The following is a 12,769-nucleotide window of genomic DNA, read 5'->3' on the forward strand; positions in this document are numbered from 1 at the left end:
TTACAGAGATATTGCTCTGGCACTGGCAGGAAAATTTCTGCACTTGTAATAAATATCGCAAGCCCTGCAACTGCAACTACATTTGAATTTATATTAGTCTGTTCTCGAGGCTAATTTTGAGTTAGAGTAATAGAGTTTTGTTTTTCTAACAGGATGTTTAATGACACTTGTTAAGATACCTAAATCAAAATTACATCTAAGTTACTACGTAAAGACACACACTCATATTAATTTATTGCACCTTCTGAACTGTGACACTTTCTCGAAGTAATTCTAAAAAACTTATACCTAAACTCCTTCCTAACGAATGCCCATTAAGCACCTGTTAGCCAACCGATAGTAGTGTTTTTAATTTTTTCATTTAAGAAAGAAAAGAAAAGAAAAGAAGTATCTTTTGGGTAAGGGCAATCAGCTTTCCAACGGACCATGTAGACCAGATGATGTTGAGGGAGCAGTCCAGAACACTAAACAAGTAAACATGTTCTGAATTCATTGCCCAGATGCAGATGACTACGTTTCACAGAACATCTTTTTTGGTCCCACATGAACATTTGCTCAACCTTTGGTTTGTAAAGGGTCCTCGTCCGGACGCATATATCCATTTTTGTGCATGCATTTTGAGAATATGGTTTGCTTTGAAATTCATTTTATGTGTAAAAATGCTCTAAAATTATGTGCCAACTGCCAAGGAGGAGGCTCGGATGAACTTTCAGGCAACCTAAAGTTAAGTGTCTACTTTCTTGAGCAATCTAGAACCGCAAATAAAATTGTTATTGACAAACTAAGTATCTCCAATCACTATGGAACATTGTAATGAGTGTTTCTTGACTTCTAAAGTGATACAGAAGCCATTTACAGCCTGGAAATGTTTGAGGCTCATGTAAAGAGGGTCAATGGGGGATTGTTGTCTAAGAGACAGCAACTCATCAGCTTTTTGGTTTAGAAAATGTGGTGACAATCTCATGGGATTGTATTTGTGGGAAAAAATCATAGGACAAAAGACCCTACATAAATTATTGGAATGGATTTTAACATTATGGAAGTAGCTTAGATAATCCCTGCCCTGGTTGATTGATTCCGTTACGCTGTCCTGTGTGTTGCAGGTTTTTTCATGCTTTCTGGAATACTTGTTTGAGGTTAGTGAAAAATCATGTTTGAATACACCCACCTTCTTGAGATAAATTGAATTTGCCATGAAATTGAGTTCCAGCAGAGAGGGAGACTGCTCTATCCTCCAACATTATATTTTTCAAATAAAAGTAAAAATTAAATGAAAGAAAGCTGTGATTTTCTAGGTTAAATGGAAAATATGTACACTATTATGTTGATTTTTTATATATATATATATTCTGTGTTCTTTGGACATACGATAAGCACATAAAATAGAGTAGATGGACCCATTAAAAATATCAAATATTGTTTTAATTAAATCATAAATACATTTTTTGACTATCTTTTTATCTCACATATAACTTAAAATCGGACGCAGCTCTCATCCTGTGCACTAAGGACATAAAATTGAAAAACCCTGTACTTAATTAACTCCGAACCATTTGGATTGCATTTTTTGGGGAGTTTATGGAGAAAAATTATTATAACACTTTTTAAGAATGTGATGTATACGAGGTAAAAAGATGAATGAAAATTACGTAGAAAGAATATTTATGAAAAAACATTTTCTCAAAAATGTCACAATCTAAACAAGGCTAGATTCTAAAGAAGGTGATGCACGTTTTGGTGAGGAACACATCGGCCCTTAGTGTTCTTACCAGTTCCAGTTTCCGTGGGCCAAATACGAACACATATAATTGCTTGGGTTGTTAGATTGATCAGGTCCAAGCCTGTCCCACTCGAAGAAAGAGTCCTTTTCCCCACTCCCAGCCTGGCTAAATACGGTTCAGTTTCCGCTTAATTAACCCTATAATATTCAAAATAAATACATAAATTTCTCTTCATAGTTTATAAATTATATTGACTCCCTCATCATTTTTAAATATTTTGTTTTGGCTATTACTTGTAGAGTTGAATTTCAATGAGATCCATCCCCTACAATTAGTGGCGGAGCCACGTTGAGTTGAGGGGGTGAAATTTTAATTTTTTAGAAACTCCAAAATAGCGTATAAAATTTTTAAAAATTATAGTATTGCCTCATTCTTATCCCTTCTGAATTTTGATCGTAGTCCCTTTAATCTCATAATTGTCCCCCCGAAATTGTTGAAATCTTTTACAATTGTCCTCTCCATTTTCACATTTTGAACCTTGAACTAAAATATATTATATGATGCTATTTTCCCCTTTCTATTAAACTAAACGTAATTTTTTTTTTTGTAAGCAAATGTTATTCTTATTACATGTTGATTTCACATGAATTACAAGCCAACCAAACATTCATTTGACACAGTTCAATTGTGTACAATTTATTTGCCTATTGTATATGTTAATTAGAATATACATCTTGTATTTTTATGCATAATTTTATACCGTTGGATGAGCTGAAAAATAATGAAAATCTCCGAAAATCCACAAACCAACACATGCTAACATTTTTAGTTCCAATTGAAGAAATCCCTCCAAAGTCATGCTCATATGATCATATCCACTTCTTTTACCAAAAGTACTGGTATATATTCTCCTACTGCAAAACAATTTAAAAAGTGGAAGGGTTTCAAAAGGTTAGTTCATTTAGAAAAAGAAAATGTAGAACGAGTGACAAAAAGCTTGGAGGTGGATTGCTTAATGAGGACTAAACATAATTTGTTACTACAGGACCATTGATTTGCTGTGCCCAAAAAAAAATTTAAAAAATTAAAATAAAACAAGTAAAAAATAGCATATCCACTAAATAGTTTCTTCATTTGGAGTTCCATGTCCAAAATTGGTAGGTGCATGAACTTATTAATTGTCATCTTTAGAGAAAAGTAAAAAATAAATGAGATTAAGGAAAGTAATTATTTTGCAATTCCATTTAGTTCTTACCATGCTGCCACTTTTCCCTGTGAGGTTGACTCCATATATATCAAGAATGTCACCTACTTTAACAATACATAATAAGGCGCATTAAGACAAAAAAAATCCAGGTGCAAAAATCGTGTTTAATCTATCATTTCCCAGGGAGCTGTCTATATTAGGAATCACAAACTATGGTTGACCTAAATAAGGAAAACAACTAACCAGATAAATCAGAAAGGAAATCATTTGTGCACTATGAAATTTTAGATGCAAAATTATGATAAGGATTTCATCAATAATAATTATACTTGCCGTTACAATATGAAAATAAATCACATCACATACCAAGGTGTTATTCGGCTTACCATAATAATTCAAAGTAAAATACGAGACGTCAAGCTTATTGAGCACCTTCAAGTTAAGTTGAAACTCGAAATTTGGATTATTTTTAACGTACTTGACATTAAATTGAACTCGAGTTGAGTTATAATTAATTCACGTCAAGGTTGAGTCAGAGTTTTCACCGACCACGTTCACACCCTGTAGTACTCCTTTTTCTTCAAGAATAATCTATGTGATGCTCCATAGACTGTCAAAAGTTTTCCTTTTATGCTCAATAATCTAGAGGAATTAAAATGCTTCCATACACGAAAATTTGATTTTTCTTTAATTTCCTTAGTTGAGCAGGGTTCTAGCTGATCATTCTTATCTAAATAGTGCATATAAGCAGGAGCAAATCTTCTCTAAACTTTGTCCCCATCCTACCCACGCTTTTCTATATAAAGCACAACGTCCAGAGTCCAATTCAAACTCAGAATTGAATAGGCGGAAAGAAACATTTTAACTACAGCACCAAGAACAAAACTAACTTCCTCAACTGTTTCTGAGAGAGAGAGAGAGGGGGATGGAGCAAGGGCAAGTCTTTATACATATCTTCATCTGTCTCCTTACTCTCCTCTCTTGCATCCTTGTCCTGAAAGCCAAGAGAATATTTTCATACATGTCCTTAATCCTGAAAAAGGAGAAAGTAGTAACCTGGCGAAAGTCTAGGCTCCCTCCAGGCTCAATGGGGTGGCCTTGTATAGGAGAAACTCTGCAACTTTATTCTCAAGATCCCAACGTCTTTTTTACTGATAGACAAAGAAGGTTTCGTGTCATCAACTTTTGTACATTTTTGCATGATGATTATCTTGTTAATTTACTAAACACTGGATGGATGAGTGTAATTTCATCGAATTGGATGATTTCTGTTCCAGGTATGGAGAAGTCTTCAAGACTAACATTTTAGGTTGTCCTAGTGTGATGCTGGCTAGCCCTGACGCAGCTCGATTTGTGTTGGTGACTAAAGCTAACTTATTCAAGCCTACATATCCCAGGTGTAAGGAGGTTTTGATAGGCCCTTCCGCCCTGTTTTTCCACCAAGGAGATTACCACATGCGCCTGAGAAAGCTGGTGCAAAGCTCCTTATATCCTGAGGCTATTCGTAATCTTGTCAATGATGTTGAAGCTATTGCAATCGCTACGTTGGAGTCCGTTGCAGGGGGCCATGTTCTTAACACTTTTGATGAAATGAAAAGGGTTGGTATATCAGTAAAATCTCAATGATAGATTTTGAGGAGGACTGGAGAAAATAGATTTCCTGTTTTCCTCTGCATTATTGCTATCACTTTTCTTAATAAAATTACTTATGATTGAATTGTCCAGTACTCATTCGAAGTGGGCATTCTCGCTATTTTTGGTCATTTGGAAGCCCCACGTAAAGAAGCATTGAAGGAAAACTATAGCATTGTGGATAAAGGTTACAATTCTTTCCCAACAAAATTTCCTGGAACTCGTTACAGAAGGGCCTTACAGGTAAACAAACCATAGAAAATGTCATTGTCAATAGGACATTATTGTGCCACTACATTAGTGAAAGTGACGTGTTAAAACAGTTAACTGCATCGATCATGTTATATCCTTTCAAATGATCTATACTGTCTTTGTTAGTAATTGGAAACTTACCAATTTGTACTATCAATTGGCTGTTTTTGCCCTTTGAAGGCAAGGAAAAGGCTAAGTGAAATCCTCAGCACGATCATAAGTGAAAGGAAGGAACAAAGAACACCTGAGAAAGACCTGTTGGGATGTCTTCTGAATTACAAAGATGAAAATGGTGAAGTCCTGAAGGAGGATCAGATTGCAGATAACATCATTGGTGTTCTATTTGCCGCCCAGGATACTACAGCCAGTGTCATGACATGGATAGTCAAGTACCTCCACGATAACCCGAAACTTCTGAAGGCTGTAAAGGTGCATTCCAGAATATCGTCACATTTTCTTTTCTACTAAAAGGGAAATAAAAGGAGCCCCTCATTGTCCATTCGCTGTGTCTTGGACTTAAACTTTGATATTAGGGACACTGTCATGATTGCATTCAATGTCTAAAATGTCTGTGCAGGCCGAACAGAAGGCTATCTACCAATCAAATACCAAAGAACATTGTCAGTTGACATGGGCTCAGACTAGAGAGATGCCATTAACTTACAAGGTATATGAGAATGTGCAAATGGGGTCCCTTTTTTTTTCCCACTTTTTCTTTACCTCTTATGAAGTTGGAATAACTGTATTTGGTAACAATGTGTGCCCTCAGGTCATCTTAGAGAGCTTAAGAATTGCAAGCATTATATCTTTCACATTTAGGGAAGCAGTAGCTGATGTAGAGTACAAAGGTAAAGCTTATAGGAAGTGAATTATTTTCTAGCAACTAATTGATCTGGGATTAAAGTATGATTTCTGGGTTTGAGTCAGAGTTCTCCTTTTCTAGATGAAAATGTTTATATATACACTTCTTTTCTGACGAAAGATGTGGAGGAACTGAAAACTCATGATTATGTCAGGGTACCTTATTCCAAAAGGTTGGAAGGTAATGCCTTTGTTCAGGAATATTCATCACAATCAAGAATTCTTTACTGAACCCCAGAGATTTGATGCTTCAAGATTTGAGGTACAGAATCAGAATTTATTTGGCCAAACTCCCAAATGCAAAACGTCTAAAGATCTTTCCTTAAAGCGCCAATTTACTTGGTCCAGATTTTGCATAAGTAACAGCTAACAAGATCAAGATCCTGTTCTAAAATGCCCTGTGTTGCACTTGTATAGGTTGCCCCAAAGCCCAACACTTTTATGCCATTTGGCAGCGGAGCACACGCCTGTCCTGGTAATGAGCTTGCAAAGCTGGAAATGCTCGTACTGATCCACCACCTAGTCTCCAAGTTCAGGTTTTTTTTTTGCCAAATCTTGCACAAAAAAAAAAGCCACCTTATCTAAGAATGACCAATGGTAGTATAATGATATACCGGTATTACTAGCAGTTATGTTCGAGTTGAGTGCTCGACGATTTTTTACGGGAATTTTCAGTGGGTCGTTGTTTGTGTATTGTAGGTGGGAAGTGGTGGGATCTAATAATGGAGTTCAGTATGGTCCATTTCCGGTCCCTCTGCGTGGACTCCCAACCAGATTATGGAAAGAATCTACCGCCTAGCACCAAAGGACAAGAAGGAGCAGCCTGGCTTCTTGCGACGGCACATCCATCCCCTTCATCGAATTTTATCAATTAGATTCAGTTAGTACAAGGAAATTCTCTCTAACTCTATCCCATCGCAAAGGAAATCGGGAATAGATTAAAGATCTCCCATTTTCTTTCAATGATGACAAGTTATGTTCTTCATTCTCATTTCTCAATCAAGAATTTCATTTTACATCTCTCCCTTACTTTGCCTACTTTTACAGATTGCAACTTGTGCCCATTTTACATTGGAAGAATCTTGAATTCGATAAAGAGCTAACCTTCGAAACAAAAGAGGGTAGACTTTCATTTCAGGAATCATTCCTTTTACACTGTCTCGGCATTGTTATCCTATTGCGTTTGTGCGCTCGAAATTTGATTTGAGCGCTCTTGTTTGTTCGGGTAGAATAGATCATATAATGTTCTTGTTTTTTTCGACGTGTGTCTAGCTCCATGCTATAAAGTTCTTCACTTGAGGATACAAAGGTACCCAAGTGTTTATAGTCTCATTGGTTTCTGTAAAGGGGATGCGGCCGTCAGCTGTAAGGCACAATCTAAAAGCGTCCTGCCTTTACTTTGTTGACCAAAACCAGGCTCGGCCAGATTATGCACAATGCTAAACTGTGGCTGCTAGAGCTTTGTAATTGTATTCGAGAAGAGTAATGTGAATTTTCAGTTTAGTGGCTCTACTGATGATATTACACAACGGTTGTGGTCCAAAGTCAGAGCTCTTAGTCTCTGGAGATATCAGATTCCTTAACTCTGCTTGATTGCCATCCCAGTTCAACAATCCATAATGTTCCTCTGTCTAATGGTCAAGCCTCGACTTATCTATGATATCTTCAAGGCCTCAAAATATTCTTAGGATCATGAATTCCAACTTCCAAGCAAGCCAATGACCTTAAAAGGTTCTTCTTTGCCCGTAAATCTTAGTCTCCACATAGCGCTGCTCATTTTCACCATGCATGTACATGTTTTAAGCTGCTCTTAAGTACACAATACTGGTGATACCAAAATTTTGAACTTATAGTTTTTGAACACTACAAAAAGGAAAATGAAACTTTGAACTTATAGTTTTTGAACACTACAAAAAGGAAAATGAAACTTCTCAGAGGGGTAATTTAGTGCATAACCTATAGCATAAACAGATAACCAACGAATGTTTAGTAAATCATTCTAGTGAGACAGGTGCTGCAGTTCTTTTCTCTGCCTCCAGATATGAAGACTGGCAAAAATAAGATGTCTCCAGCATTTTATGCTGGAGTTCAACTAGTCTTTGAATTAATCTGAAGCAACTTGTTCAGATGTTTGATGTTATACACATATAATGATTTTCATCAAGAACAATGGCCAATGTCTTCAAAACTGTTTAGAGTCTCTTTAATATTTCCCGTGGAAACTTCTCAAAGGACTAAGCAGATATGTACTGGTTAACAAAACTTCAACTAGAAGGTGATTGAGAGGTTCAGATGCTCATCATTCAGTCCCAAATAAGGAAGATCTTCTCAACGGTATGCAGAGGTTCATTTCCTCTTCCCCTACCTCAGATAAAACAGCTTCCTGTCATTAGCACCTCCACCGGAACTTCTTAGTAAATATCAAGTGAGCACCTATTCATCCAACTCAAAACCAATTGGTAATGAGTGGAGCTTTTGTTAATAGTTTGAAAGTCCTTAGGCATGTCGGATGCTGTCCCTTGACATCAAAGGACCCTACTATTCCCAGAGACCATATACCAACGTTTTCTGGAATGTGTCATCTTAAGATACGCTTTTCTTTTTCCTTTTTTTTCCCAAGAGAGAAAGCATCTTCTCTGCGGTGAGAATGGATTCTGTTAACTGAAATGAATTTCATGATCAACTAAATCATCTGAGTTTCAGATGTCTTGGGGGGCTTTTTTCACTATTATTTTCCCTTCAAGTGCTTCTTTCATTCGCATCGTCAAGCTCAAGTTCCTCTAAAGACAAGTGTATTTGCCTAGGCAGAATGTAACCACAGGCATAGCAGAACAAATAGGCTGTTGCTTTATTTTCCAGGCACATTACGCAAGTAGATTAGAGATTCACTTTGCCTCCTACACTATTTACCTTACAAATACAAGACTCTGAAATATAATGTTGCAGCTGTAGCGGGTAACAAGAAAAGTATAGGAGTCTTCTTGTGCCCAGATATGGATACCAACATGCACATGTGAAAGTATTTTTTCAGAGCCTACCCAGATTAGCTAAAGCATCTTCACTAGGTGCACTGGTGTATTTAAGAATGGCTGCCAGTATCCTTTCTTTGTCTCTGGTTGCAAAGGCCTCCAACAGCGTTCCATTCTTGTAAAAGTGGAAAAGGGGCACTGACTGCATGAAATAGGTGAAGGCTGTTAGAGAAGTTTGCGTATGGTAAAGTGCTCCAACTGCAAGGAGAGATGTGAAATTTTCCATTTTGGATAATGATGCAGTTGAATGTAATCATAATGTTCCCTCAAACAAAGATGAACAAGCTTTGTTTGTCCTCAGATTTTTCAACACTAGTGGCAAATGTAACTGAAATGTTTTAAACCTGATTTGATGCTTCCAACTACTAAGTTCACATCCAAACTCATGAATTACAAGAAAACTGTCTTAAAACAATATACCCTTATTCGCAGTCGTTCAGCAACCTCAGATTCTTCATCATATTCATTTATTACCTGCAGAAGCTATCACAAATAAGTACTCTAATTTGATTGAATTGGATAGAAAAATGCAAAATATTCATGCTGTTGCTTACAGATTTTAACCTTTTCTCAAAAAACTAAACACTTACTTTTTCTAAACTTATTGGAAGCAGCATTAACGTGCAAAATGTATTCTCAAGTTATAAATACTAAGCATCTATATATCTGGTAAGCATCTTTCATGTTTATCAACAATGTTCTTTACCTTTTGAAATCAAGTAAAACAAAATAAACTACAAGGTTGAAAAAAATGCTCACATTGTGCTTCAAGAATATAACTGGTGCCTCTTGATCACCAGATCCCTTACATAATTTAGCAAAACCTTGCTCTATGTACTTGCAACTGCCACAAGAAGTCCGGTAGAAGTCTACAACAACTAAAGTATTTGTTTTCTCGGCCTTTTCAAGGATTTGGAAGAATTCTTCATTGGTTTGGAATTCCTTCACACAATCAACAGGGCAAAGCTCATCATCTTCATCAGATAATTCTTCATCATTTTCACTAGTTGCAGCCTTGGTTTTTATAGATCGAATCGTGCTATTTGGGGTCGATAGGACCAAATCTGTATGTCTACATGAAAATCTTGGATTCATAGGACATAATTCTGCAATTTTCCTCTCTAATAATGGATTGGAAACAATTTGAATTGCTCTTATTAGATGCCTGTGAGGTTGCCCACCAGAACTGGAAGAGACAGCCTGGCAAAACACTCCCAGCTTTTGCATGGCAGCATACAGCAATTCTTCGAAAAAGAACCGTACAATTCATCCAACAGGTGAAGTTTTCTTGAGGGAATCCTTTGGCCTCCCGAAACTTTAGTCATGCCTGGCAGCTGGCAGATCAGCACCCGTTATATGCTTCATCTTTTAACTTGCTTCCAGATTTTTTAACATGCAGGTACCTTTCAGAGAAATAACAAAAATCAAGCAGCTGACCATGAATCACATCATGCTCAAGCAATACCATTGGTCGGGCCAATTAAGGGGGTTTCAAAGACAAAAGTACGAAGAAGATATATAACCTACCACGGCTGAAAATTTTTTAGGGGGAATACAAGAATGCAGCTAGTTTGCATAGTTAGAAAAGTGAAACAAATGGTACCGTATTGACAGAAAAAAGTAGACTATCAAGCGTAATTTCGCGTTGGGAAAACCGAGCAGAAATATAAATAATAGTACAAACTAAGATTTCCTTCACGTAAAACAGTACAAGAAAATGGAGAGACAGCAGAACAAGATTAGACTCGTATAAATGGTCACATTCACATATGCAGCCCCATCAGTTTTAAAGCAGTTCGCATTTGGAACTCTATAACTTCTATCCTTGCATCGCATATCTGCGAGTATATTAATCTTCTTTTTGATCGATAGAAATTTCATTGCATAACATATTGCACAAAACATAATGATTTTAGGTCAGAATAACGTCTAAACAGCAGGAAATGCTAAGTTTCAATTATATCCGTCCCCTTAAATTTTAGACCCTTGGGCGATATTTTTGCCATCAGAGTTCAAAACAGAAACATAACACGTTGGCTCTCATATAAAAGCAATATTGTGGTCTTGCACATGAAGATATGAATGAAGACTGCAATTATCAAAGTAGAAACAAGATGGGTTTCATGTAAGCTCCACTATGCATGCGATTCATCAAAACTGAAGCCAGTTTAATCCACTTATAGCATCTAGAAACATCAACGTCCAGCCCCATTTCTCTTTTCATCAATTTACCAGGCAAAAGCATCAATTCAAATGTTCAATACAAACAAGCATAACAGGGTCTAGCAAATAAAGCTCGAACTCGATATAAAAACCACTGCAGAAAACAGCCGAGAGAAAATAATAGATTTGAGCAGAAATTACCACTTACCAGTTCTATCTCTCCTTTTCAGTTTGCGCGCGAGATCAACAAAGGAGTAGCAGTACTTGATTACCAGAAATTGTTAACTATTTGTTCTTTATTTTTGTTTTCGGATAAGATAAATACGATTGGCCAATATCACTTGCACGTTGTAATTTCAACTACTAGTGCAATGGCTAGTCAATCAGACAATGCTTTTTTTTTTTTTTTTGTCAACACAGGTGTCCGGGTCAAGATCCGAAGACGGCCCGACTAATCCCCTGCGCCCAAATACACCGTCACCCCAAGCGCATCGGGAGTTAAGTGGGATTCAACCACTTGACCTTGGAGTTCCGGAAGAAGCCCAAGACCAGATGGTCTAGCCGGGCTCAATCAGACAATGCTTGGAAAGTCTATTTTGCAATTTGCCACCTCGTTTGTACTTGTTTTCTCAATCAATCCCACGATTGTTTCTTTTGACCACCTTTTTTTTCCTACTTTTGTGGTAGAAGCAAGAGTTACGTTTCTTTCAACTGAATACTAGACATTACCATTACTCGTTGCCACGAGCTGTTTGGATAGGATATTATTTGGAATAATATTTTAAAAAAATACTATATATGTTTTGTAATATAATATATATGAGATAAGAAAGTGATTAAAAAATAAAAATAATTAAAAATATATTTATGAGCCAACCAAATATTAATTTTACAAATAAAATTATATTCAAACAAACCGTATACTAACACTAGGAACTTTCGTAGCTCCATGAGACAATAAAAATTTTAATATTCGGTTTAAGGCTGTATACAAATTGAGCTGCTCGCGAGCCGCTCGAATATGAGTTCGACTTGAGCTCGAGCTCAAAAACATTAAACTCGTTCGCGAGTTCGATTACATATTTATTTTTTATTTTAATAGTACAATTTCATATGTATCCCTATTATATTATTATTTATTAAGAAAAATTATTTTTAAAAAAATAATAATTATTTTTTTATTTTTTAAACTCGAGTTCGAACTTGATATTTTGAGCTCATCGAGCTCGAGCTTTATAAAATTAACTGAAGGTTAGACTCGATTAGATCAAAACTCGAATCGACTCGACTTGTCTGCACCTCTAATTCGATTTACTTTATAGAGAGCACTTATCACTCCCATTTGAGGTAGTCTATGATGCATGTGATCCATATGTGGATTGTAAATGTCAAGAAATCTCATGCTCTTTAGCATGATGCTTGAAAAATCAAGAAAACGTCACACTCGAATAGTAATATTGTGATTTGTAACCATTATGTTTATATACATGTATATACTGCTAATTCATCTAAAATTACCAACGAGCATGAGACTCTCCTCTTTTTTTTTTTTGGTCAATATGATAGCTTCCTACACTATGGGGAGGGGAGGGCCTGAAGAGGTTTTGGGGTATCTCGGAGGGGACTAAATCATCACCGGACCAGATGAGTGCACTACTTACATATCACTTATTGTTCTAACAATTGTTGCAAAAACCTTTGGTTTTCGTGAAAGAAGAGAAACGAAGGGGACAGGAGCCCAAACCGTTATTAGGAAATCTGTTTAGGATAGATTTGTGTAAAATGCACACGACGTAACTCTATCTGCACACGGCGTAACTCACTTTCAATAACGTATAATTATAGAACAAAATTTTGTGTGCTTCACACATGATATGAAAAACGAAATATAAGATGAAATCTAG

General features: G+C 36.4%; 2 protein-coding genes across 2 annotated transcripts; one reads left to right on the forward strand and one right to left on the reverse strand.

The window, feature by feature from the left end:
- The first annotated feature begins 3,755 nt into the window (after positions 1 to 3,755).
- LOC113749340 (abscisic acid 8'-hydroxylase CYP707A1-like) lies at positions 3,756 to 6,695 on the forward strand. Its single transcript, XM_027293038.1, has 9 exons — positions 3,756 to 4,095; positions 4,206 to 4,527; positions 4,654 to 4,803; positions 4,993 to 5,241; positions 5,390 to 5,479; positions 5,582 to 5,660; positions 5,829 to 5,935; positions 6,091 to 6,209; positions 6,373 to 6,695. Exons 1-9 carry the CDS (start codon positions 3,854 to 3,856, stop codon positions 6,470 to 6,472), a joined length of 1,458 nt encoding a protein of 485 aa, XP_027148839.1. The 5' UTR covers positions 3,756 to 3,853; the 3' UTR covers positions 6,473 to 6,695.
- A 1,695-nt stretch (positions 6,696 to 8,390) lies between these two features.
- On the reverse strand, positions 8,391 to 11,226 carry LOC113749569 (thioredoxin-like 4, chloroplastic). The gene is made up of 4 exons (XM_027293350.1): positions 11,074 to 11,226; positions 9,462 to 10,105; positions 9,123 to 9,176; positions 8,391 to 8,844 (listed from the first exon to the last, which is right to left on the reverse strand). Exons 2-4 carry the CDS (start codon positions 9,927 to 9,929, stop codon positions 8,701 to 8,703), a joined length of 666 nt encoding a protein of 221 aa, XP_027149151.1. The 5' UTR covers positions 9,930 to 10,105; positions 11,074 to 11,226; the 3' UTR covers positions 8,391 to 8,700.
- Between the last annotated feature and the right edge of the window lie 1,543 nt (positions 11,227 to 12,769).

Source organism: Coffea eugenioides, chromosome 10 (assembly GCF_003713205.1).
Source record: "Coffea eugenioides isolate CCC68of chromosome 10, Ceug_1.0, whole genome shotgun sequence".
NCBI classification, from domain to species: domain Eukaryota; kingdom Viridiplantae; phylum Streptophyta; class Magnoliopsida; order Gentianales; family Rubiaceae; genus Coffea; species Coffea eugenioides.